This window comes from Acomys minous (genome assembly GCF_964271855.1).
Source record: "Acomys minous genome assembly, chromosome: 12".
Lineage (NCBI taxonomy): Eukaryota > Metazoa > Chordata > Mammalia > Rodentia > Muridae > Acomys > Acomys minous.
This window is the reverse complement of record NC_140493.1, coordinates 40,049,509-40,077,398: the sequence shown is the minus strand read 5'-3', so window position 1 is coordinate 40,077,398 and position 27,890 is coordinate 40,049,509. Positions and strand designations below refer to the sequence as shown.

Below are 27,890 nucleotides of genomic sequence, written 5' to 3'. Positions count from 1 at the left end.
TCAGTTCACGGAACCTGGAAAGTTCACAGATTCACCTGGGACAGATGCGCATTGTTCTTAGCAGCTTCTCGGGCCATTCCCCCACTGCAGTGTCCTCCTGGGCCAGGATGACCTCCCTGTGCGGCTTTTCTTCTAGAGTTAAAAGTGATTCTCAAAAGCAACCTAAATACTCAGATTTTGTTCCATGAAAGTGTTGATAGTGTAAGTTCTGTTTACTTCTCTGAAGATGACTTCCATCGCCATGTATAGCAGGGTGTAGATTATACTGTAGCACACATCAGAAGTCCGAGGGCCATAGCAGAGCTGGCCTAGGTCTATTCTGTAAATGATCTCTGAGTGCCTCTTGAATGTGATAAGAGTAAGGCTTGGTTCTTTGGCCTTTATAGATAAGAGGGTCCATAAATAATTGTAGTAGGCCAGTAAGCAATGTCAAGAAGGTGCATGCACTTGAGGACTTGTGTTCAATTCCTACCACTACCACTAAAAATGAAAAGTGTATGGGTAGGAGAGGGCAGGACAGCCATTTAGGTGGAATCTGGGAAGTCTTCTAAGATGGCAGCATAAGCGAAGAACAAACTAAGGTGAAAACGCTGATACGATAGATCAGTTGACAGTTCTTAATGAGGTTTGAAAATGTCTAAAGTAGTAATAGTCTCATTTGGATTATTGTCAAGGAGACAGCTGGGAACCCATGTACCTCCTTGCTGTCCCCTGGCACCAGCTAACCTGTTGTGTGTCCATCAGTTTCAGTATACTTACTAAGTGTACATGCATGTGTGTGTGCATATGAAGACCATATGTCAATCCTGGATATCACTCCTCGGGAGCTGTCCATCTTATTTTGAGACAGGGTCCCTCACTAGGACCTGGGGCTCTTTTACATTCATGTTCCTGGATATCAAACTCGGGTGCATGGCACTTCACCTCCCAAGCCCTCTCCAGTCCCTTCATTCTTTTTTCCTCTCTTTTTTCTTTCTTTCTTTTTTCTTTCTTTCTTTTTTTTTTTTGAGACAAGGTCTTCCTATTGCCCTGGTTGACCTGGAACTCACTATGTAAACTCAACAAAATCCTCCTGCCTCTGCCTCCTGAGTTCTGGAGTTAAAGGCATGTACTACCATCCCTGGCTTTGATGTAAATTTTGTAGCCTGTGAAACATTAACCTACTATATGATCTGGTAGTTTTATAAAAACATTTTTTCGTTTTAAATGTATACTAGGTATCATGTATGAGAAATAGTGAGTAGGTGCACTTGTAATGGGTTACTGAGTACTGTCCACAGTGAGCAGGCCTGGCCTGGGCTGTTAGTCTTTGTACATCTCAGTGTCCTCACTGTTAGCATGAGGTTGCCAATGCCCATCTTTCTTCAGTAGATGACAGGTAAAGCCATAGTGCCATGCCTGGACAGATTCAGTACTCAATAATTATGGCTTCTAATGAAAAATACAGCTGTGGCTTTTGCTGAGGGTTTTTGAAAAATGCTTTAAAAATTATGTCTTTGCATATGCAAAAGGAAGTTACAAGAGGGTGCCAGATCCCCTGTAGCCGCAGTTACAGATGGTTGTGAGCCACCATGTGTGTGCTGGAGACTGAATAAACACTGCTCTTCCTCAAGAGCAGCCAGTGTTCTTAACCTCCGAGCCATCTCTCCGGCCCCGAGAAGTGCTTTGTTAAAGAACAAGAAGACAGAGCAAAGAATAAAATCAAGGGAAAGGCCTGACTGGGTTATGGAGAATTTATCTCTTGAGTCATAGCAGTATTTCTAACTTGGACGCTTTCTTCCTTTTGCTTATTAGAGCTCTGTCTTCTTGTGTAGGAGGAATTTGCTCTGGGCAGTCTCTCTCTCCCCCTTCCCCACCCACCTGTTTGCTTATTTTTTCCATTAATTTATTTAACCACTTTACAGCCTGTTCACAGCCCCCTCCCTCCTCTCTTCCCAGACCCACCCCCATGCCCCAGTAGAAGGGCGGCCCCCCATGGGTACCAACCCACCCTAGCACATCAAGTTGCAGCAGGACTAAGTGCTGCCTCTCCTGCTGAGGCCAGACAAGGCAGGCTCTGGGCATTTTTCTTGGAACTCTAAAATGTTAATATTATGTAGGTTTTTTTTTTTTTTTTAAAGCAGAATGATCCTTAGGATACTTAAGGGACCCTGGAAAAGGGTTGAGGCCATCCAGGCTGTCCACCAGCTGGGAGAGGTCACTCACTGGGTTTTGGAGCGCCTTAGTCCTATTGGTAACAGCTGCTGCTGACGATGACCTTTTCAAGCTCTGTCTGTTGACCCAAGCTGTAAGAAGCAGTGATTAAACCAGAGTAAATCAAAGCTTTGATAAATTGGTCAGATGTTAATCAATAAAGATTTTCATTTATGAACCAGAAAAAAATTGTAAGTAAACTAAACAGAGAAGGCTTTGATAGTTGTCAGTTCCTGCTCTGAAGCGTGTTATTCAGTGGTTGGTTTATTTGTTTTCCCTTTAAAGACACTAGTTATTTGATATTATATATATTTGTCATCCTGCTTGTACTGTTAGAGTGTTTTGATTTGCCACATGGAAATTTTCTTTCTCAAGATTATTTGTGTGAGGGAGCATGTATGCCAAGTCCTGCATGTGGAGGTCAGACCGCAGCTTTGTGGACTTAGTTCTTGAGCTCTACTTTGGTGTGAGCTCTGGGAATTAACTCAGGGGTCAGCCTTTCATCCCCATGCAGCAAGTGCCTTACCTGCTGAGCCAGCTCCCCAGCCCCACATGACTTCTTAAACATTTATTTTTCTGTGTATGAATGTTTTCCCTGCATCTGTCTACACACGTGTGCAACACCAGCAAAGACCAGATGAGGGCATCATATTCCCTGGAACAGGAGTTACAGATGGTTGTGAGGCATCATGTCAGTGCTGGGAAGTGAACCTGTGTCCTCTGGAAAGGTAGCCAGTGCTTTTAACCACTGAGCCACCTCTCTAGATCCTCCCCAACACACACACACACACACACACACACACACACACACTATAAAACTCTCAGGGCACATTATATGTGTTTCTTATTCTTAATGAATTATACCTTTGCCTATTCTGTGATAGAAAGCTCCTTTCTTATAGAACTGTTTGGCGCTATGCCATAGTGACTTGGTCAAGTGCTAGGCCATGGAGTTGTGCATGGTGAGCACATGGACACCAATGTCTGTGGTGTGTAGCTGGAGCTACCTGCTTGGTCACATTTACATGGTGACAGAGCACACTAGATGTTAGCACATATACTACTACTTTAGTGGCTAGTAATAATTCTTGGGGGTTGTTTTGGAAACAGGTTTCCTGTGGCCCAAGCTAGCCTCAAATTAATTGGGTAGTTGAAGATCACCTTAAATTTCTGATCATCTGTCTCCACCTCCCAGGTGGTCAAATTTTAGTCCCCGATTTACCATACTTGTTTTCATGGATGCTTGGGATTCAACCTCAGGCTTTGTGAATGCTGGCCAAGGACTCTGCCCATTTGGCACTGTCCCCATCCCATGACTAGTAATTATTTTTTAATATTTTTTTTTTTTGGTTTTTTTTTTTTTTCGAGACAGGGTTTCTCTGTGTAGCCTTGGCTGTCCTGGACTCACTTTGTAGACCAGGCTGGCCTCGAACTCACAGCGATCCTCCTGCCTCTACCTCCCAAGTGCTGGGATTAAAGGCGTGCGCCACCACCGCCCGGCTCTATTTTTTAATATTTTTTTAAAAAATGTAAATAATTTATCCAGATTACATTTCGATTGTTTCCCCCTCACTTGTCTCCTCCCATTCCCCTCCCCCTCCCTCTTTCATCCTTTTCCCCTCCGCTAGGCCTGTGACAGAAGGGGGCCTCCTCCCCAACCACATGGTCAAGCCCATCAGGTCTCATCCGGGTGGCCTGCTTACCCTCCACTACTAGTAATTCTTAATCTTTCCTTCCAAGCCTCAAAATGTCCTCACTTTAACTGAAGCAAGATTACTTTTGCAGACTCTGAAAAGGTGATTTACTTAAGGCACAGAGCACCAATTTTAGATGGAAAGACAGTGCACACTATGAAAATAAGTTTGTGATCCTGTCAATGAGGCACCCCTCTCCAGAAGGTAACCGGCAACAAAGAACCTGCTGTTTTTAATATCTCAATTCACTATTATAGTGCCATTTCCAGATAACAAAATTCCTTTGGCTAAGAATTATTTGATGTGTCTCATGCTAAAATAAGAATTTTAGTGTGGAAATTATTTTGTATTGTGCAGATATTTTGAAAAACAATTTGAACTGTCAGAACAAACACAATTACCCATGTTTCTTCATTGCCGAAATTCACATGCTGAGTTCTTGGGTGAGTAAAAAATAGAAATATCATTATAAACTTAAAACTGTGAAGTAATTAGGCTACTTGCCTGACCTTTTTCTTTTTTTAATTTACAGATATTATGAGAAGAAATAGAGATCGGTGTGTGGGTGGAGTGGTAAGTATAAAATAATTGTTTAAATATGGGATATAGAAAACTGTCTTTGTTACTAAGGTTGGCTTCAGCTAATTCAGTTACCAAAAGTAAAGTTATTGAGTCTTTTAGTTGAAAGACACGTAAATTTACTGTTAGATTTATGAGCCAAATGGTGTACAAACAAAAACACTTTTAGTTACACTTCTTTTGCTCATATAAGAATGAGTACCAAACTCTACTTACAAGAAGCAAATGTGAATTTCTGGGAGTTTTTTGTTTGTTTGTTTTGTTTTTGGAGTTTTTGTTGTTTGTTTTCTCTGTGTAGCCTTGGCTGTTCTGCAACTCACTCTGTACACCAGGCTGGCCTCAAACTCACAGAGCTCCACCTGCCTCTGCCTTCCACGTGCTGGGATTAAAGGTGAGCACCACCACCAACTGGGCCAAATGTATTCTGTCTTCTGTTACCGCATCCCTTTCCTGAGAGCCATCCTTTACTGTTCTGTTTAAGGGAAACATAAACCAATTTTTATAATGTCTTGAAATATTTCATTGTTTCCTTCAAGTTTTCTTTTCTAACTTGCTAGCTGGTAGTCACTCTTTTTACTCTCATGGATAGGCTCATCCTCCATGATGTGTATTCTGCTCCTAAATGTTTCTTGTGTGCTTATTTCAGTCATTACTCGAGACATTTCCTATAAATATTCTCTACTATCACTTGGCTGTGATATCTGTGGTAGTGATTTCAAGTTGGTTTGGACCATAGGCTTGAGTAGATAATCTGCCTTAAAATGTTGCTCATATATACAAAATTTCAAATATAATTTCAAGAGAGGTTCAGTGACCATCTTTTGGGGTCATTTAGGTATTTACATTTTTATTTATGTATTTAAATCATAGTTCCACTGTTCCAGTCAAGGTAAAGGACCTAACTCTGAGCATTTACTATAATACTTATGTTGCTTTGCTTGGACACTTCTACATATTTTATTTTTTGAAAATTTAAGGAATGCACTTGTACTTTTGAGCATATTTAATATGTGTGTGTAAGTATACATATGTGCCATGGTGTTTGTGTGGAGGTCAGAGGACAACTTGCACAAGTTGGCTTTCTCCTTCCACCATGTGGGTCTCAGGAATCGAAAGCTTAGCACCTTCACCCACTGAGTCATCTTGCTGACCCTCATGAATTTTTCAAGGCTTTCCTCTGCTTAGTGTTGCACCGCACTAGTGATAGGTGTGTGTTTTCTATTGCTGTCACGTTAGTGTTACTTTCATGTCTTCTCTGGTTTACTGACTGTGCTCTATAATTTTCACTTTAGGAGATATACTTAGGAACTGAGAAAGGTTTGTTCTGCTTTTGTTGTTTGAGACAGGGTTTCTCTGTGTAGCCCTGGCTGTCCTGGACTCACTCTGTAGACCAGGCTGGCCTCTGCCTGTCTCTGCCTCCTGAGTGCTGGGATTAAAGGTGTGTGCGCACCACGCCGGGCTGAGAAAGGTTTTAATTAATATCCTGGGGCATTACTGATGGATGGCATTTATTGTAATTTCTAGACTCCATGTCTCATTCATTTCCTTTATTTCTAAGTAAGACTTTACTTGGATTAGTCTGTAATTTCAAAAAGTTAATACCAGGAACAGCAAAGGCGAACAAAATGTTTGGCTTTAATAAAAGAAATTGCCAAACAAAACATTAATAACTAGTTCTCTAAACTGGCTTATAGGAAATCACATTTAAATCATCTTTATATTGGTTTTTTTTTTTCCAGTTCGCTGGAAGTGCTGAGGGCTTAGCACCTTCACCCAGTGAATCACCTTGCTAACCCTAGAATATTTTCAAGGCTTTCCTCTGCTTGGGGTTGCAGCTCTTGCAGACAGCTGTATAACATAGCTGAGAACATGTTATCCCTGGACAGTGGTGATGTGACCTCATGTGTAAAGAAGTGTTACTATTATTATTGCTTTTGATTATATACATACACCTAAAAAAATAAGACAGCAGTCCTTTTTCCTGTTTAACTGATGTGGACAACCTAACAATTGTCCTTTTTTCACTTTTATTTTGTTACACACACACACACACACACACACTTGCACACACACACACACACACTTGCACACACACACACACACTCATTCACTCACTCATTGAGACCAGAAGAGGGCATCAAATCCCCTGCTGGAGTTTCAGGTGACTTGAGTTGTGTGCAGCAAGCACTCCTAACTGTTGACCGTCCTTCCAGGCTCACAACTGACATTTTAAAAGCAATGTTCTCACCATTGTATAGAGCTTCTTAGAACTTACCTCTTAATGATCAACCATCTCTCTTCTAAAACAGAAGGATCCTCTAAAATAGAGAAGTGCGGTGGAATTTTCAAAATATTTTAACTGTTAAGATGTGCAGGCCTTTCCTCCTCCTGTTAAGTATATAGCTCCCACGGAGGGCGCGACTGGGAGGAGATGAGGGAAGGGACTACAACTGGGATGTAAAGTGAATAAATTAAAACTTAAAAACTTTAAAAAAAAAAAAAAAAGAAAGAAAAAAGAATATGGTGCCCTTTACTGTGTCCTTCTGAGAGAGTCTGCAAGGGAGGGTGACATAGAGACATGTCCTCAGGCAGCCACAGAGAAACCTTAAACAACTAACTTCTTGCTTTGTGTCACCAAAAACAATGGCAGGTTGGGATTATGAAGTCTGGTTTGAAAGAAAAACATATTAAGTGCTACCACACTAAAAGCCCTGTGAATCAGAACATCTCCCCCCCCACCCCCTCCTCTCCCTCCCTCCCTCTCTCTCTCTCTCTCTCACACACACACATATGTTTTGCTTAGGAAGTATATCAATGCTATTGTGGATTTTAAGATTATTAGAATAAAATTATATGTATATATCCCTAGGTACACTCATTTGATGGTACAAAGGAAGCAGCAGCTGCTTTGATTGACTTGGACCTTTATATAGGATTTAATGGTTGGTACGTTCTCAGATTTTCTTAATTTTTATATTAGCAGATTTCTTAAATTGTCTTGTTAGAGCTTATTAGCGTTTGTATGTTTTGTATTGATCTTTGAGAATTTTAGTAACTACTTATGTAAGAATTTAAATAGTAGGTTGTTGTTATGGTTGTTAATGCTATTACGCTGCGTTCTAATAATGGAAACAAGCCGCGCTGAGGTCAGCAACTGACTTTTTTTATCCAGATTGCTCTTAGGTTAGTTCATGGTTGTAGCACATTCATGCTCACAGTGCTTTATGTAAGGCACACATGCTGGCCATGGGGAAAGAGTATTCTGTGACAGTCATTTGTTTATTTCTTAGGCCACAGAAGTTAGGAAACAGGTGTAAAGTTACCCCAAGTGTGAGAACCTGTCCTCTGGCTCACTGCTTGATGACCTTTCCTCTGTAACTCCACACTAAACTTCAACCTCACAAGTCAGCCAGTACAGCAAGGTCCTGGCCTTGTTTGCTGTCAGCTATGTCAGCATTTTCTACAGTTGTTTTCTTAGTCAGTGAAGATACAGTCCAGAATAAAATATGACTTCTTTTCCCTCGTCAGTGTGGCCCTTCCAGTGAGTGCTGGTGGCACTAGGTATAAACTCCTAGGGAAACAGAATGGTGGCATGGCTTGTTCCTATAGACTCATCTCAGCGGATTCTTCCCTAAGGACTGGTTAAGCTTATAAACTGAGAGCCAGCCAAGCATACACACAGTGATTAAGTCCAGCATACTAAAAGATGCAGGAGCAGTTAGCCTCCATTCCAGCAATGTTGCAGAGGCAAGTGCTTGGGTCTTTACTGCCGTACAGCTGTGCAATATGTATATATTACCAGCTCAGGTGCCTGCCGTTGTCCATGTCCTTAAGACACACCCCCCACTTCTTCCTTCCATTATTGTTTCAGGCCTCTGGGTTTTATGTGCTTCACTGTGTCTGGATTCACTGCTGCCCACGTGGTGAACGATGCTCACTTTTCATGGGCCACTCTGTTTTCCTGGAGTAACTGGCCCAGCACAGCAGTGTCACAAGCCTGTACTCTCCTAACCCAGGAGGCTGAAGCAGGGGGATCCTGAGTTGGAAGCTGGCCTGGGCTACATAGTGAGTCACTGTTTCAAAACACTAGTTGAGGCTCCCTGGCACTTCCTGTAGCTCCACACAAATGCCTTATCTGGCTTTCTCCACAGGAAGCCTACTCAGTTAGTTCCAGGCCCTGCTATTTGCTCAAACCCCTCTCTCGTCTGTGATAGAAGCCCGTATTTTTACTTCTCAAGTTGTGCATTCTGCTGTGGGTTTGTTCCTTTAGTGTTGTTCTGAGACAGCCTCTCTTTAGAGCAGGCTGGCTGGGAACCGTATAGATGAGGAGGAGCCTCACTACCTCTCCTGCCTCAGCCTTCCAGTGCTGGGAGTACAGACGTCAGCTACCACACTGTCATGTCTGGTTTGGTAAACATTCTCTGCTTCGAGAAAATTTGCATGAAAAGTAACTTATTCTTTTTAGAATTTTGCATGTTTGGAAATGGATTTATTTATTCCTAAAAGTATACTTGGACAGTTAATGAAAGGAAGGGGGAACCCACTTTTGTTTCTCCAGAGGTAGTGTCCAGTGCTGGTGGCATCTGATTGCTACTCAGCACCCCAGTCCTTTCCCTGTGACCTATGGTGCCTTTCCTGTATACGATTTAGGCTAGTTTATATGAGATCTCACAAAAATGTGTTTTGCTATTTGGAGACTTTATTATTTTGGTCATTCATCCTGCTACTCTGGTAGTGGCTCTTTACAGACAGGGTTTCTCTGTGTAGCCTTGGCTGTCCTGGCCTCGATCTGTAGACCAGGCTGGCCTTGAACTCAGAGATCCACCTGCCTCTGCTTCCCCAACTGCTGGAATTATAGGTGTGCAGCTGCAGCAACACCTTGCCTGGCAACATTTTTTTTTTAAGCACTCCTAGGAATATCCTTTTTCTTTCTTTTGAGGGTGAGGAAGACAGCTCAGAAATGGTAACTGGTATTATCGTTCCTATAATTTCCATTTCTACTTTATCAATTTCCAAAATTTGGTTTATTTTCAACATTTTAAAATGAAGTATACTTGTTTTCACTTCTAGCCCTAAGGTTCTCTCACATACCATAGTTTTGATAGACGGAGTGTTGGAAGTCATTTTCTAACTGTTCTGTTGCTGTTATCTTGCTTCTGTTTCCCTCATGGGGTTGGCCTCTTATGATGGGGACTTTCTTCAAATGTCAGGCAGTCCTTTGATGTTTAGGGAAGGAAAAAAAAAAAGTTGGACATAGTGGCACATGCCTACCCAGAAGCTGAAGTAAGCACTTAAAAGACTAGCCTCAGCAGTTACAAGGCAAGTTTGAGGCCAGCCTGGGCTACATGAAATCTTATCACAAATAAACAACTTTTTGGAAGCGCCAGGTGAGCCAATCAACTGGCACATTCAGGTAACAGCTGGACAGTTGATTCTCACATGTGCTTTTGTAGAGACGTTTTTCTGGATTTTTTCTCTAAAGGGTGTCCCATGATCTTTGGTAAAAAAGTAGGGTAGGAATTTGTAAACGTACATGGCAAGCGTTCTGGAGCAGAGTGAGATAACAGGGGCGGGTGTTCTTCAGTGCTGTTCCTGCTCTGCTGTGTTGTTTTCTTCACCTATCCTGAGTCACAGGTCACCTGTGTACCTTAGCAGTTCTCTGCCCAGACCTTTCAAACCATTACTGTTCCCTCCCCTGCCCTAGCTCAGCAGTCTGAGTACCTAGTTCTGGAATGTTTCTTGGGTCTCTTTCTTTGGGCCTATAATATTTAGGTCACTTGGCACTCATGTTTGCTTTCCTACAATGAGTTGGGGTAACAGGCATCCACTAATTTCACCAAAAAATGTTGGTTGAGGCGATTATCAAGGGACAGTAAGAAGATCAGTTACAGGATCAAGAAAATGGGGATGAACAGCCAAAGCAGGTCCGACTGGTAGGCAGTGGAACTACTTTGTCAGAGACATGCTATTCCCAGAGAGTGAGGCAGGGGACTGCCATTACAGCATGCGGCCAAGTGCCAGGTGGGGTTATTGGTTCTAACACATGTAACCACTGTGCTGGGACTTAGTGGGTAGGAGGCTGTGCTGATGTGAGGGGGTGTCTATGAGATTTCTGCTTCCTGTTTAGTTCAGCTATGAACCTAAAATTGTTGTAAAATGTCTTCCCAGTGAATTTGTGATTATGTATGTATTTTTAAATATAAGGACAGTATGTCTCATCACATTGAATGCTGATTCATTCCAAAACGAGCTAAAGGCATTTACATTCCCACTCATGGGTGTTGGGTGAGCTGGCGGACAGGGTGGACCTCCATGCCATAGGCATAGCTGAAAAGGTAACCATCAGTGCTACTGCATAGACACTGCATGCTAACCGCAGGAGGTTCACTACTTATGGCCATGCCATCCCATTATCCCAAAGCAAGTCTTGAGGCCAAGGCCACAGTCAAGGAGTAGAGTTTAGCCACATGCAATCTGGGTGCAAATATGTAAGTCTGTTATTATAGTGAGGACAGGGAAACAGGAATAGTCTGTTTCAGTGACTGAAATTAAGTTTAAAAAGTAAAGTTTACAGCCTTGTGATCATTCTAAATTACACAGATACTTTTAAAAAATTTACTTAGGGTAATATATAAAGTTTATTAAATGTTCAACTGATAAGTATGAAAAATGATATCCCCATAAAGGCATAAATATCAGTATGTCCCATTCTAACTTGATTGCTACCTCAAACCTTCACGTTAAAGAAGTATCAGAAGCTGGACAGGGTGGGTCAGAGGTTAAGAGCACCTGCTGCCCTTCCAAAGGACCTGACTCCGCTGGCTTCTGCAGGTACCCACACACAACGTGCATGCATGCCTGTACACACATAAGCAAAAATAATTTAAAAATATTTTTATATGTTACAAAAGAGACAAAGTAGAGGCTGATTTGAAGTTGATTGCAATATGGGTTCTGTGAAGGTTAAGAATGTATACTTTCTAAAGTATATTAAGAACAAAATCCTTTGTGATTTTGTAACTTTTAAGGATGTCTTATATTTAAAAATTATTCACTAAATATCATTTTAAAATACTGTTTTCAAGCTCACTGAAAACTGAAGCTAACTTGGAGGTTCTGAAATCAATACCTAGTGAAAAACTAATGATTGAGACAGGTAAGCAGATGTTCCCCTAATTTCAAGTTTCATATTATACTGTGTCCCCCCCCCCTCACAAAAACTAGGGGACATATGACAACTAGTTTCAATCCCAATATATGTTTTTCCCCACAGATTTCTGGAGGTTATTATTGATGGGAAAGTAGTTACACAGATTATTTTTATTCTCAGTTTAGGTAAGCCTCAAAACTTATAAAAGATGACAGAATTTGTGATTACTAGAGTCTGTGTTTATGAATATTTAATGAATCCTCTAAGCAGTTTATGTAAGTTTTCAGATACTCTTTTACCTCTTTCATAGAGGTTTATAGCCTTCTAAAACAAACAGCAGCCACTGAAATCAGATGCTTTAGTATAAGGATTTGAGAATGTTAGCTCTTAAAGTAAGTTTAAAAGCTCAGACTTCAACCTATCCCCTGTAACTCAAAAAATTGCTGTTTTATTCAATTCTGTAGACTGAGCCACTCTTGGGAAATTGATTTTATTTCCTTAGGCAGTCACAAAAATGATTTTTATTGAAAGTACAATGTCTGTATAATGTGCAAGCTGCTCGTAAAGAAATATCAGGGAAACAACTCAATGTCAGAACGTTCTGCCTGGCATCCCAGTACTGGGAGACAAACAGGTATTCACAACCACACTTTCACATGCAGGAGGAGTACACAGAACAGTCTAACTATTAAAGCATCTCAGTGATACTTCTTGTACATTTAGGTTTTTTCTTCCCAAAGCATATCATACACTAGCCATATTAGTAAAGAAATAAAGTATATAAAAATCAGTCTTTAAAGTGCAGCTTAGGACTTTATGCTTTTCTTAGAACTTTTTTCTGTTGCATTAATTTTTGCCATTTTGGAAGTTAGATAATGGCTTGTGATTTCAGGCTATATACTAGTGTGATGTTCATGAAAAAGATTTAGAAAAGCAAATTCCTTAACACTTTTCTCTATCCTTCCCTCAACTCTAGATGCGCCTTGGTGTGGAGTTAAAAGTACACATGCTGGGTCAAAATACATAAAAACTTCATTTCCTACCAAAAAGAAATGGGAAAATGGGTACTGCTTAAAAGACAGAAATGAACCCTGCCATATAATGTAAGTTGCTTTGCTTGAATGGACTTTTCAGCTGTTAGAGATAACCACAACTGCCATGTAGTGGGGCAGGGGGTGCAGAGTGGGAGCCCCGACATCCTAGTCAGGCTCAGGTTCAGGTGAGTTAGCACTTCGGTTAGTGAGAAGCCACTGGCACTGGACCCAAAGTCAGAGACCATTTGAATAGTAGTTTGGAAAGACATGTGCCTCCACTGCCCTGTCATCTCCTAGGTTCCCATCCTTTAAATCCAAATGATTTTACTTCCTCAGGGAGAAATCTGTGACGCTAGTCCTTTGTCACTTTGTAGGAGAAAGAAAAGCACTGTAAGCTTGCCACAGAATTGTCTAATGCACACTCTCTGCTACTGTTCATAACCAGTTGGCTGACCTCCAGTTAAGGGGTATCTGCATGTTAAATACGGACAACAGCAGCAAGCAGGGAGGCAACAACGGGTCATTAAGCCTCACAGTGAAATGGCAAGTGGTAGGATGTCCCTTCCTCAACGACCCCTGCACCCTCCCCAATATAGTAATCCAGAACAGGATGTATGTAGACAGCTGAGGAGAATCTCAGAGCAAACAGGGGAAGTTGGTTATATCCTTGTATGGGCACTTATCCAAAGTCAATCTAGATTATATTGGTTTAGTGCAGTTTCCCACTGTTGGCTTGCCTCTAACATTATAAAGATTAGTATCAGATTGTTTTTGTTAGACTAATGTCTTGAAATGTGCCTTTAAGAAAGGAATTTGTAATAAATATGACATCTAAAATTCAGCATGCAGAGAAGTCAATTAAAGCACACACATATATACATATATATACACACACACATGCACGCGTATGTATGTATGGACTTTTCTTTAACATGTTGGGTTTAGCAAAGAGTTTTGAACTGATCCTTTAAAACTTGAAGCAAGGACTTTTATATTGTTTGCTAAAATACCACTTTTGATTTTTTTTTTTAATGGAGGAATTTGGAGATTCTTTTAGAAGACATTATTTCTCATAATTCTTTGACAATCTAAGGAGACACTAGAGAGCCTGAGACAATAAAGATAAGAAGCTGTTGTTCTGCTAGCCACCTGGCAAATACACTCACTACTTGGAGGATGTAGTGCCAATGTATGTTTTATGTACTGCCTTGATGCTTTGTAAACTCGCAGCTGTTGGCTTTAGCTGCAAATCTGCAAGACAAAGTTTCAAGGAGTTGTTACTGCAGACTTAAGAACTGAAATTGTGTGTCAGCCTGCCCTGCAGTTAGCTAAGTGACAGAGCTTGGGAAAATCAGCATTTGCAAGCTCAAAGTGTCAACATTTCACAGAGATCTGCTCTGACAATTCTTGTCAACTTCTACAGCACTGAGCTATCCATCTTAGCTATGTGTATATAGGTTTTCTTTCCTTTAGGCTATAAATTTCTTGAAGTACATTTTAGGGCTCCTGCTATGTCAGGAAAGGTACAAGTTACTGAGGCTAGCTAGAAGCAGCAGTTCTTATGATCACACACCCATGGGATTAATAGCATCACTGCAGCATGAGTTTTGGATAAGGGACATCTGCTCCCCAGAGCAGACAAGACAAGTCCAAGACAGTAAGCTGTTTCAGAGGTGTCACTCTGACTGACTTGCGAGTTAGCAACTGTCTGCCTGAAGGAGCACGCTTTACTAACAGGGAAGTTCAGCTGTTCATTAAACATGCCTGGAGTCAGGTCAGGTAAAGACAGCCACCTCGGGCAAAGGCAGCCTGTAGACAAGCCTGGCAGCGCCAGGGAAACAATGTACTCAGTGTACTGAAAGTAGGATGATGAGGTGAGTGGAAGAGAAATCTGGGACATCAAAGTGAGACCAGATCCTTGGGGCCTTGCTAGCTTTAATAGAGCAGACTGTATCATGACCCAAAGAGACTAAAGCAAAAGAACAGTGATTTTTGTTGGAGTCAGGGTCTGATGTAGCCCAAGTAGCTTAGAGGTTGCTATACAGCAGCAGGTGACCATGGAATCCCTAATCCCCCTAGTTCCATCTCCCAGGTGTTGGGGTTAATCTTGAATCAACATGTCTACGTCCAATTTTTTTCAGACGTAACTGCTCATCATTTCAATACCACAAGGCTTGAATGCCTGTGCCTAGTGTAACAGTGTCACAATAGGCGCTGGGAGATGGCTCAGAGACTCAGGGCACTTGGAGAGAACCGGAGCTGTGTTCCCAGCACCACATACTGGGCGGGGCTCACAACCACCTATAACTCCAGTTCCAGGGGAATCTGGTCCCTGCACTCGTACACATAGACAGACAGACAGACAGACAGACACACACACACACAAAGTAACTGAAGAAAATTATAAGTGCCACAATAAGCAAAAGCATTTAAATCCCCTAGAATGCTATACTTAAAAGTAACTAACTGCAGGTTTATGTCCCTGGAGCTACAGAAAAACACACTGGACACAAAAGGGCTGCTCAGGTTGCTGAATTACTGGCTTGCTAAAACAGAGTGCTGTATTAAGAATCATTGATTTTAACTCATCTGAATAGTAAATGGCTCTGCTGCCCAGTCTTAAGCAGAGCAGCTGTGCCCTTGGCCACTTTTCTGTCAACAACAGTACTCCTTAGGAGTGCAGTCTGAGTTCACAGCACAAAACTGCATTTCAATGTTTCAGTGTTGACAGGTTTTCTTTTGTTGGTATCTGTATCAAGCAAAGCTTTTGTGTCATACTGAGAATTTTAAAAATTCCAGCTAATTGTAAATCCCCATCCCTATTTATTTTTGGTCTTGTTAGGATATTCATAAAGGGAGCAAAAAGACAAGGAATATTTAAAGATTTAATTTGAACTACAACTTTTTTGTCCATGTATAAAAACTACCTACAGATAATATTGCTAGAAAACCACTACTGTTGTTTGGGCAAAGAAACAAAGAGGGGCCTCTGGGCTCTTTTCTCTACTCTGAGGAAAAAGCCAGAGCCCCTCCCAGAGCTACACCTTCTGCCCTTGTCATCATGTATTAGTGTGCACACACTGTTCCTGGCTGTCTGTTAAAGACTAGTTCAGTAAGCAGTGCCTTTCAGATGTTTTGGTCCTAATTTCCCTAATACCATTTTATTAATAAGTATATGCATATACAAATCAATATGTATGTATATACATATTGATTTTTACTTCAATATATAGAATATATTTATAGTTATATGGTAAATAGTAAAACAAGTAAATATAGATAAATCTAAAGTAGAAAGGTACTTATTTAACCTGTATTATGTGCAGTATACATTTCATTTTTAAGATGCTCATGATCCAGTACAAATGTGCAATGACCTAGCATTTTAAAGGACTCATATCCACTGGGACAATTCCATTAGTGGTGCTATTACATAACCGTGGTTTTTTGTTTTCTTTATATTTAAATTAGTTCCAGAACTTTCTAATTGCCAGTAATTGGTGATGTTTTCCTGCTGACACTACTGACAACTTGAATAACAAACTCCCTTAGAAGAGCTACTAGTATAAGATCGCCTCCTACATAGGAAAAGGTGATTATATACTTTAAAACAATATAGTTTTAGTAAACTGATCCCTTTGTGCTTTGTTTTAGTCAAATATTGGAGATAATGTCAGCAGTAAGAGAAGAAGATCCACTGGAATTAGCCAACACGCTATATAACAACACCATTAAAATATTTTTTTCCTGATACTTGATTTGTGTTTTCTATTTATGATGTGGAATTTCACAGTAAGATTGTGAGCTTCATTAAGGAAGTCTTTGCAGCTATTTTAAAAGGAGGTAACCCTGCACATTGCAGTTCGCAGACCAGCACTGAGTAGGCTGTTTAATGCCTTAGTTAACAACGACAACCTTTTCATTGTGTGATCTCATTGCAAGTCTGAAAGGACAGTTTTATGACATCACTGCAAGCACAGTGAGGTTTCTACCTAAAACTTAGCACATCTTGGTTTATATCAAAGTTTAGTTGACAAGAGGCCTATTTCTCAATTCACAGTCTCTGACTTGTGACTTTTGAACCCAGTTCTAAGTTGCAGCTCAGATTTCAAGTTTTTCAGTTGCTTCTAGCAAGTTATCTTTCCTTAGTTTTAGAAAACATTTTACTCTTTCTTTTTAAAATTATTTTATCTCCTTGTCTTTAATTTTATACCAAAGTTCCTTTATTTTGCATTTTCATTTTCCAGCTCATTTTAACAAAAAACTAGAGTCCAGCATTAGATATATTCTAATTTCATGGAGGAATCTTTGGCACAACGGACGCACCGTATGATCACTATCTCTATTAAAAAGTTATTTGTTCAAATTTTGTCATAAAAACGTGAAAACACTTTATTCTATGTACAATAATGTACACAAATTTAAATAGGTCACCAAAGAGACCAGAAGTAATTAAAGAGGTATATTTACAGTAGCACATCACAGTAAACGGAAAATCATTCACAGTTGCAACATCGATACTGTTTTTGTGCTTGGCTACACACTGACGTGAAGCATAGTACTCTGTTTTGGATGAACTGAATTTTAAACAAATACCTCAATGATTAGTAAATGCTACTTTAATCAGTGTCGTCATTAAATGCTGCTGCTGCTGCTGCTGCGCCTGTGTGCTGAATCCCCTCGTTTCTCTCTCTTTGAACATCATCATCGCAGTCTGTACTGTCATCCTCATTCAATTCCCGGTCAGATCCAGCAGCCTCTTCTCTTAACGCTTCCTCTGGATTTTGATTTTCATTGGGTGCAATAAATCCATTGTTGTTAGATACATTTGAATTATCCTTGATATCATCTTCAATGTACACTTTCTGATGGCACATTGGACAAGTATCTTGAATGTACAGCCATTTCCGAAGGCAGAGTGCATGGAAATAATGGTTACAAGGTGTAATACGAGCAGATGTTGTAAACTCATGATAGCAGATTGCACATACATCATCTATTTCTTGCAAGTGGCTCCCTTTTATTTCAGGAAGTGAATTGATTTTCTTAACAGCAGTTCTACGGTTCATGAATGTCTTCCAGCCATTTTTTACTTGTAAGTAGATGTTAAAATACGCATGTAGGCACATCATACAAGCCCGGATTTTACTTCCTGACTCAAACATCATGGTATAGGCCCCATTCCCAAACATTACTACTCCAAATATAAATTCGATAATATTGCCTGTTGAGCGAACAAAGTAGACATAATCATCAAGCTTTTCCCAGAGGACATTATAGTAGCCATCAATCATGAATAGCGTATAAACAGTGAGAGAAACTATTACTTTCAAGCAGAGTTCCACACAGAAGGCTGTAACTGCAAACAACCACGTGTTTAGTGCATAGTGATGCCAAAGAACATAACTGAGTAAAACAGGAAGAATAAACAGGCAAGCAGAGACAAACAGTACAGGAAAATGTCTATGGAAAGATGACACATGGGAGGCACTAAGAGACATTAATACGGGGTCTGTCATTCCATGGATGAAATGCAGGACTGCAGTTAGTAAAAGGCACATGTTTCTACTTAAGCGAATGAGTCTCTCTTCAGGTCTCAGCCCACTTAAACCAGTCTGAAGAGCCAAAATGAAAAATAAGACAGGGGCTACAAAGCCAAGCCGCCTGTCATCTTCTTCAGTTGATCCAATAAAGGCCAATATTCCAAGGCCCAAATAATGGGCTATTGAAGAAATTACAGCACTCATGCCTAATACAGTTAGTGTAGAATCGCACCCACTAATTATTAGATTGCAGATGAGGTCCCAGAAATCATCCCAAGAAATAAAGAAGGACTCAGTTTCATTTGCCATCCTTAAAATGTACATTAACACTGTAGCCTGAGCTGTAATTCTTGTTAGCCAGAAGACCCGAAGTATATCTGGGAAGCGAATCCTCTTCCATGTGTCCTCCATCAGTAACTGTAATCCATAAATTCGGTACATATGCCTCACTAACAAGTAAACATACCGAGTGGAATAATAAAACCACTTAAGTTTTACTGCCAAGACAAGCACTGTATTTAGGATGAGAATCAAGGAAGATGTGAAAACTAAAGTCTCTCTGACGTGTAATGGTAGCTCTGTGATTAAGCCGATTACAGGAACCAAGATATTCAAAATAATTAACTGTGAGTAGATGGACTGAATCTGGAGTAGTGTGGCATATCCAATTCCAAAGGTGAGCTGCAGAACGAGGAGTGTCATCCACAGGGAGGGCCCTTTCCGAGGAAGCAGCTCAAGTCCAAAAGCTGACGTGTTGTAGGCACCATAGAAGTCAATGTGCAAAGCAGCATAGTAATTCAGCAACACTGAAGTCGCAGCTAATAGAAAGGCTGAGCTGTACATGTAAAACTTGAAAAGTGATCGCTGTGACAAGATCAGAACAACACTGGACACAACTATACCTAAGGAAAAGAGGAAAGATTATTCAAATGAAACCTTTTAAAAGCACATTTTCATACTAGCAGTTACAACTTCCTTCATTATGATACTTTCGTAGTTGTAAAACCTCAAGACAACTTAAGCTTAAAGGGTCATAAAGATTTGAGAAGCCCGAAAGGCCAGACCAACTAAACATTATTTTTAAAACCCAGTCCCTATTTTCTGGTTTCCAAAGTAATTCTGTTTGTCATGTTGTGCGTGCGTGCATGCGTGTGTGTGTGTGTGTGTGTGTGTGTTTCACACATGGGCATGCGACTACTAAATTATCTTTAGAATAAATTCATAATGATATGCACGTACCTTTTGTTAAGTTTTTAAACTCAAAAGAATACTTCCTGTATAATTTCATAGTCATTAAAAAGATCAATGTAATACCACTAAAATAAGACCATTCAGAATGAAAATTACTACAATAAAAGGCTTGTTCCTACTTGGTTTCGGAATCCTTTCCTTGAGTGTTGTAGGCCAAGATGAAGTCTCACACTCCCCCCTAGTGCCTCCTCCCTTTCCACCTGAGCTCAGCGGGCTCTTTTGCTTTACAAATGCATGTTCTCTAAGTGCCCACGCCCGGGGCCCCAGTACATTACTTCACGTTTCTGAATTGCTCTCCAAGTTCCCTTTTCCTACATATTACTGAATCACTTCTTCAGACAACAAAAGGAACACTCAGAAAAACCACACTATTTTAAAATATGGTTATAAACATCACTCTCGTTATTCCATGTTTAAGTACTATAAATGGTCTGGTGGTCCCTATCAAGTGCCATTGTGGTACTCGGTCTAAATAGATATATATTTTTTTTCAAAAATATTTATTTATTTATTATGTGTACAGTGTTTTCTGCATGTACAGAGGGCACCAGATCTCATTACAGATGGTTGTGAGCCACCATGCGGTTGCTGGGAATTGAACTCAGGACCTTTGGAAGAGCAGCCAGTGTTCTTAACCTCTGAGCCATCTCTCCAGATATATTTTTAAGTGAAATCACCATAACTCCCAGCACTGCATTAGGTTCAAAGTACAGGAGTGAAATAAAACTGCTCACCTAGTTCTCCTAAACTGTGATTGCAAACCTCATCTGCCTTTTCCAGAACCAGCATTTCCTTGTGATTTCTAATTTCAATAAAGGTACCATTATTCTAATGATGCTCTGGGCTCCACACCCTCAAATTTTGCTTCCCACTAATACCAAATGCTCCTTTCTCTACCATAATTACGTCTGTAGTTATATTCCTTAGAATGGTAGCCCACACTTCTCCATCCTTGACTTTTCAAATCCTATCTGTCCTAGAGGTCCTTTTGATAATGCCTGTTCATTCAACATACCCACAGAATATTTTGACATACCTAGTGCACATACTACCTGATACTGAAATTTATAATTATCCATGTAGGCATCAGCCTATTACACAGTATTTCCTTGCCTTATACGTCAGTAGATCCCACAATGCTTTACAGAAGGAAAGGTTTACTTATTAGGGCAATATTTCAGTACCACATGCATTAATTATGCTTGTAAAGATGATCACAAAATACAGCCTGAAAACAGAAACCTAGGAAAGGGAGAGACAGAGCTAAGAAGCCATGAGGACTTGAGGAGCTTTCCCTTCAGTGTGCCATCAAGAGGAATGCTATACTTCACAGCCTGGACATACTTTAAAAGGGTTGGAATGATGGCTAGTTCCTTTAAGGGGTTATCCTGGGCCTAAATGTCAAATCCTTTGTGGAAAGAAAAAAAGGACAAATGAAAATTTGGAAATCTCAGCAAGATCTGCCTGCTTCCTTAGAAGATGGGGCTGCTTGGAGCCTTAGTAGCTTTTTCTAGAAAAGAACTGCATCAGCCTGCAAGAGGCCAGATGCTACCTTGCTTTCTCTACATGGAAAATCCCAAACCTAACTAATCTAAGTTGAGTTCTGTTTTATGCCACTTAAAAAGAGAAAGTAAGACAGATACTAAAATGCTGACTGTCACCTTGCTATTCAGAGTAGGATATCAGTATATCCCCACCAGGAACTATTCATGACCTCAGCTGGGCTTTTACAGTCTCTTTTTATCCTAATAACCTTTTCTCCGCATCCTATTTATACAACAAGTAGAGGGATGGCTTGGCTATTAGGAATGTTGTACAGAAATGAGTCCCATCCACTCTATGTACCAAACAAATGAATGAACTGGGAAATAGCAGGAGAGAGGCCATACCTCTTAGTCTGGACCTAACAAGCAATCTGATCCTCCCCTCCCTCCACAATCAGGACCTCACTATACACTCACGCTTGCCCCAAGCCTGTACCTGCCTCGGCCTCCTAAATGCTGGATTTCTGCCACAGACCACCACCCCTAGCTTCACACTACTCTAACCTGAGTAAAATTACATCTCAGTGTATACTTAGTAAACACTCCAAAAGTTATATACACTTGTAATTCCTACCCAAAGGCTATAGACAGATCTTTTATAACCATGTTCTTATGGAATAAGGGGAGAATCAACACTCACTTTACAGAAAACAACAAAAACCCAAACAAACAAACAAACAAACAACCCAACTTCCCAGGTAATAAGTCTCCAAAGGAAATGTCCTCTCTAGTGATCTCTGGGAAGCACTGTCAAGGTTTCTTTGCATCCTACAGCCCAAACATGAGGTTTTTCCTTAGGATCCATCTTAAAGGTTCAAGGAAACCCAGGGGTGGCTTTCATTAGCGCCTACAAGGGACTTGCTTTCTTTTAAAACACCACCTTGGGACACAGAAAGAATCAAATTAAGCCACAACTTGGGAATTTCAGTCCTAGACTCCAGTAATTAGTGTATTTAAAATTCTCAAGGCAGAAAACGAGCCAAGTATCAAAATCACTCAGGCACTTTGAATTCATATTTGAATTTAATTCACCAGAGTTGAGGGCTTTTTCAATTAGATTTCCAAAACCAGAAAAGTAAAAACAAGAAAGGAGGGAGTAAACCCATGTATTTTACACAGAACTATATGAACTCTTGTTTGTTTTTGAGACAGGGACTTGCTATGTATCTAGTCCAAACAAGCCTTCAACTGTGCCCTCCGACCTCCATCTCCAGAGTACTAAAATGAATGGTGTGCTCTACCAAAGTGCAAACCCATAAAGTCCATTCCTTCTTGACTCTTCTGTAAACTTAGGACTAAAACTCAGAAGGAAATAAAGTAACATTTACATATGCCCAGATCTCTTTAAAGCTTTGAAAGCAGTCTATAGGCAAAGCAGCACAGTTAAAAGAAGAACAAACAAAAAAACCTCCCTTATTTCAAACGAAGTCCTAAGTAATTAAATTCAGGAAAAAACAAAGTATTGTGAAATGATGTTAATCTATTAGTATACTTGACATATAAATTACACACAGGGAACCATTTTCTAAGCTTGGTATTGCGGCACTTCGCCATAATCCAAGCCCAGAAGAAAACTGAGGTGTAAGGACCAGCTAAGTTGTGTGAGGCCCTATCTTAAGACAACACACTTATCAAACTTTCATTTTAGGTAAAATGAAACAGCAAAAATGGTATCCTAAGGGTTGTTTTATTCATGAAATTAAATTTTAACAAGTATGATCTCATTAACATATGTGAACATGGATTTTAAAAGCCAAACCCTAAAAAGGTAGTGGTTTTGGTTTTTGGGGACAGGTCCCTCTACAGATCCATAGCTGTCCTTGAACTCACAGAGATGTGCCTACCTCTGCTTTGAGAGTGTTGGGACTAAAGACATGTGCCCGTACCCAGCTCTGAGGAGGTGAGGTGTTCATCTGGTCTCTGTCTTTACCATCTATATATGAAATATCTGTGTGGTCCTCATCCAGATTCCAAATTTACAGCTTTGAAAAGCACAGTGACAAGACATCTTGTTGAGAAATGCAGTGAATGACAGCCTAGAGCTTCTGGGTGTCCTCAGGGTGGAGACAGATCGTCATAGAAACCACCACCACCAGGACCAGAGCCTCAAAGTTTGGGGCCCACTCCTACCCCTTTTGCTCCCTTCCTTATTCTGAGGAAAGAAAAGGATAAAGGCTTAGTAGCTCTGTCAGTGGTTGACAATTTAACCAGCAGTGCCCACATAACAAAGCTACAAAAACGCAGCATGCTTGAATTCTGGTGGCTCCAGATAGCTCAATTTATAGTTCCTGAGGCCGGAAACCTGACAGGGCACAGACACTCCTCAGTCCTCACGGTCCCTGTACAGCTACCTCTTCCATCTATGACCTTTGTAATAAATGGACAAATAGGAGCATTTCCCCAGATTCTGTCTGCATTCTAGCTATTAAGAGAACACAAAGAGTACGTCAGGGAACGCCCGAATGATAGCACATGTTAGAAACACAGGCCACACAACCTGGGACTGGCTTCTCAAGTGAGGGCCGTCTTGTGGGACTGACCTCTCATCCTAGAAAATTGGCTACCAGCACTGAACTATACTAAAGGACAAGCAGTGGTACCATGAAGAATCTGCCACAGAACTTGCTGTTGGTAGGGAGAAACCATACATACATTCTGCTGACTAGAGGTGAAACATTCTGGACTAAATGTGGAGAAAGAAAGAAAAATACCATTTTTCTTTATCATCAGTTTTCCTGGTACCAAAGAGGTAGAATCACCCTACTTTCTCATAAATCCTGACAAGTGATTAAACACACACTCATATAGAGACATGTAGACAGTGCCCTTTGAGGTTTGAAATTTTTAATATTTAATGTCAATATTTTATAGTTTCTTTTATATATTTCTGAGGAAATTTCCTCTAGTTCTACATTCAATATTGGTTTATTTAAAACTGGTTTCGTGAATATAAGGTAAGAGTCCAGCATGATTTATTATTATTATTATTGACATATATTAGTACTTATAAGGGTTCCTATGAACAGTGTGTAATGAGGGTAATTATCCCCTCAAATTGTAGCTTATACCTTTTTTTTTTCCTGACTGATTAAAGAATCCTTCCCTTTTTTTTTTTTAAATCCTTTTTTTTACTGACTATTCAGGGTCCTTCTGTGAATACCACTTTATCTTTTGTCCATTTATTACAGTTTGGACAAGTGTCTTCCCAAAAGGCTATATTGAAGATTTAGTCCCTGGCAGATGGTGAGAAAAATGGTTAAACCATGAATTCACAGATGGGTGGAGGAGGTGGGACTGCAGGGCTGGCGGGTGGGAGTGGAGGGATTCTGAAAGGCATGCCTTTAAAGGTATAGCTTGTCCTTGGCTCCTTCCTGTTTGTGCTTCCTGTCTACCATGAGACAAGCAACTTTCTCTACCTTGACCTTTGGCATGATGTTTGGCTTCACCACAGGCCCCAAGTCAGTTAACCAAGCGTCACAGACTGAACCCTCTGAACCTAGGAGTCAAAATAAGTCTTTCTACCTACAAGTTCACCTCAGTTGTTCTGCCACAGCCAAGTGACTAGTACAATACAGTAATGGGAAGTTTTTCCTACTTGTGTGCAATTAAAAATACTGAGCATAAATTACTTGATGGTCATAAGTAATGTCCAGGGTTACATGCAGTCTTTTTTTTTTTTAGATGAAGCTTTATTATAAAGTTTTTAATCTTAAAAACTCAATTTATAACCTTTCTACAAAATGACTATTCATACAGATAAGAAAAAGGGAGCCAATAATGTTTCCATACTAAGTAACTTATCACTACATACTTGCTATTTACTTCCATGGACCTCGATTCAATTCTACCTCTGAAAGCTATCAAGTTTCTTTTGTACTGGTGTCTGTTTCTGAGCTTTGTAGTTTATATTCCTAGTCTATTTGTCCATCTCCACAGGATTAGACTCCTCCCTCCTTGGGGACATTTGGCAAAATCTAGGGACAGATTTGGCTGTGACAACTGAGGTGTGTGTTACATGGATGGGGTGTTACTGACAGAAGGTAAGTAGAAAACAAAGAATGCTAAAAAAAAAAAAAAAAAGGTACTTCATAGAGAAGAGTGCCCCATCCCCAGGTTTATGCTGTCCAAAAATGTCGCTAGAGCTACTGCTGAGAAGCCTTGGTCTATTCCTCTGTCAGACATAATTACTTCTGCTTCACTCTGCTTTCTCACAGTGGAGGTTTTTCTGCTGAACTTATGATCCCATTCAGTACCAAAGAAAATTCTCGTTCCTTTACAAAGAACAGACTGCCAACGAACACACTGAGAGTAAGCCTTAAGTTTGCTGTTTTGTTATTTTCAATAGTGCTGTAATGAATATCCCTGCTCATAGATTAACTATAATCTCTTAAGTCCTTAGAACTAGAATTGGGAGTCAAAAGGTATTTAGTATATGTCACTTGAAGGCTAGAGATATAGCTCAGGTGGCAAGAATACTTTCCCACCCAGCACACTTGACAGCCTGGGCTCAGTCGGTGGCATCTTATAAAACCAGCTACAGTGGTACAACCTTGTAATCCCATCAGTACTGAGGTAGAGGCAAGAGAATCAAAAGCTCAAAGTCATCTTCAATTTGGAGGCAGCCTAGGCTACCTGAGACCCTGCCTCAATCAATCAATCATGATGGCTTTCCAAACTATATAAATTTACCTGTTCAAATAGGTGCACACCTTTGTCAAATAACTTTTAAATCATACTTTCAACTCTTCACCAACCTAACAGATAAACTCTACTTATTTCATTATGAGACTAGAAACTATTTCTTTCCTGCCACCTGGAATGTGTTTATTGTAAAGTGCCCACTTTACTACGGCAGCATAAGCTTTCTTTTTAAAGATTTTCCTCTCAGTTTGTCATTTTGAAAAGATTTTCACACGAACTCTGTGCCCCAAAATTGACCACGTCCCCTGGATGAGGAGGCCTGGTAGCACTCAGAGGAAGGATAGCAGGCTACCAAGAAGAGACTTGATACCCTAAGAGCATTACAGGGGGAGGAGGTCCCCCTCAGTCACAGTCATAGGGGAGGGGAGTAAGGGGAAAATGGGAGGGAGGGAGGAATGGGAGGATACAAGGGATGGGATAACCATTGAGATGTAATATGGATAAATTAATAAAATATATTTAAAAAAGAAAAGATTTACAATAAATAAATTTTTAATTTTTAAATACTCAAGCTTATCTTATTGTCTGTTGTAATTTCTGAGTTTTCTTTTATATTTAGAAAACCCTTTGCCACTTCAATGAATTACCACTGTGTGAGTAACGCTATTAAAACAAGATCCTATGCTTGCATCTTCTCTTTTGTATTTAAATTTGCTAATTCAGCATTATGCTGCTGTGGGATGTTTCATTTACTATCTTAATACTTCTTAAGACATAGTCAGGCAGTGGTGGTGCACACCCTTAATCCCAGCACTAGGGAGGCAGAGGCAGGCAGATCTAAGTGAGTTCAGGCAGCCTGATCTACAGAGTGAGTTCCAGGACAGCCAGGGCTACATAGAAAAACCCTGTCTTGGAAAAAAAAAGAAAAAAGAAGAAAGGAATAGTTTTGTATTCCTAAACATTGTACATATTGTTATGGTTTTCTTTATACCTCTAAAAGGCAAAGCTTCGCTTTCTGACCTTTTGAAATCAAATGAAAATGCAGTTGCTAAGCCACTCTGTAGCTAGAGGAAGTGGATGCTGTGGACACTAACATAAGATTAGTAATGTTTAAGAAGGGTGTGCTGGGCAAGTACTGAGGGACAGGCTGCAATAATAAGTCCCAAAGAGTCTCCACTCAGATCTTTTCATACACACATGTCACTACTTTCATTTAAGGTGATTTTTTTTCTTAAGATGATGTTTTTTTAAATCAGAAAGATTTTTCATTTTTTATTCTTACAAACAAAAAACTTGCACAACTATTCTGCTACAATTTAGGGAATTGTTAGATGATAAATTTGGAGGTCAATTTTTAATTTCTTATAAAACCTGGCTCAACATTCTGGGATAAATTTTTCAAATAACTATCTGATTTCAAAAAGATGAAATATCTGTAACAAAGTATAGCCTTGGAAATATTAAGATATGTGAGAAGTGAGCATATGAACAGCTAGTATATCAACAGCCAAATAGTGTCTTACAGGCTTATTATCCTAGTTCATTAACTGTGCTAAACTCCAATGATAAAGATGCTGTGATCAGAAGCACCCAAAAAGAAGCTGCACTTTCCAAATGAACCCTCTACAAGGCTGAGTTATTAGAACTTTAATGACTGTGCAGAGGTTGGAATGTTGCAAGTCCAGAGCCTAATTACAATTCATCTTGAACTATCTTTAGCCTTTAAATAGTCACTCCTTGCTTAAGTCAGAGAGTGAGACCCAACATCCAGTGAGTAACTCATCTGCTGTCTGGAATATAGTAACTTTAAGCCTTACTTAGGTCCCAACAACAAAGGCTCAGCATGCCATCAGATAGCATCCTGGGGCTACAGTAGGAATCTCAGCTTTGCTCTGAACCCCCCCCTTTAATGTTTCCATTGATTTTTTTAAGTGCCCTGATTTATGAAACTGCATGTGTTATAACACCTTCATCAAACTGTTAACATACTGGAACATGGATTTGGGGTAACTGCAATCAGTATTTGTGGGCAATAGTCACTCATAGTTGGTTCCAGAATAAAGTATCTCTTAATCCCATTTGAAGTGAGAGTTGTGTTTCTGTGTTGACAATCCCACTATTGTCTATCTTTATAAACAACACAAAACCACAGAACCATTAAATAAATCACCAGAAGTTCTTACTGAAGTTCTCAAATAACAAAGCTTCTGTGAAGAAGAAAAAAAGTATCAAGAATGGGCAGGGGAAACAAATGCTTTCTT

The 27,890-nt window shown here is 40.1% G+C and overlaps 2 protein-coding genes across 10 annotated transcripts in view; one reads left to right on the top strand and one right to left on the bottom strand.

Moving 5' to 3' along the window:
- TATDN1 (TatD DNase domain containing 1) overlaps positions 1-16,403 on the top strand; it is a 31,779-nt gene extending 15,376 nt beyond the window's left edge. For 3 of the 4 annotated variants that reach the window (XM_084750702.1, XM_084750703.1, XM_084750704.1), the window contains 6 exons: positions 4,245-4,330; positions 4,420-4,460; positions 7,336-7,412; positions 11,552-11,622; positions 12,593-12,719; positions 16,305-16,403. In XM_084750702.1, the coding sequence (XP_084606828.1) occupies positions 4,245-4,330; positions 4,420-4,460; positions 7,336-7,412; positions 11,552-11,622; positions 12,593-12,719; positions 16,305-16,401 (499 nt within the window). In that variant the 3' untranslated portion in view covers positions 16,402-16,403. Of the gene's footprint in view, positions 1-3,736; positions 4,092-4,244; positions 4,331-4,419; positions 4,461-7,335; positions 7,413-11,551; positions 11,623-12,592; positions 12,720-16,304 lie in introns of those variants that run through there. The other variant, XM_084750705.1, reaches the window with a different exon arrangement.
- Positions 1-27,890, bottom strand: part of RNF139 (ring finger protein 139) — a 35,625-nt gene that overhangs the window by 5,219 nt on the left and 2,516 nt on the right. For 2 of the 6 annotated variants that reach the window (XR_014773254.1, XR_014773255.1), the window contains exons 2-4: positions 17,247-19,095; positions 9,558-9,682; positions 2,206-2,285 (exon numbers count right to left, since the gene is read on the bottom strand). Coding sequence is in view for 3 of the 6 variants with exons in the window: in XM_084750700.1 (XP_084606826.1) it covers positions 17,270-19,095 (1,826 nt within the window). In the remaining 3 variants the exon portion in view is untranslated. Of the gene's footprint in view, positions 1-2,205; positions 2,286-7,445; positions 9,683-17,016; positions 19,096-27,890 lie in introns of those variants that run through there. The other 4 variants (XR_014773256.1, XM_084750701.1, XM_084750700.1 and 1 more) reach the window with 4 other exon arrangements.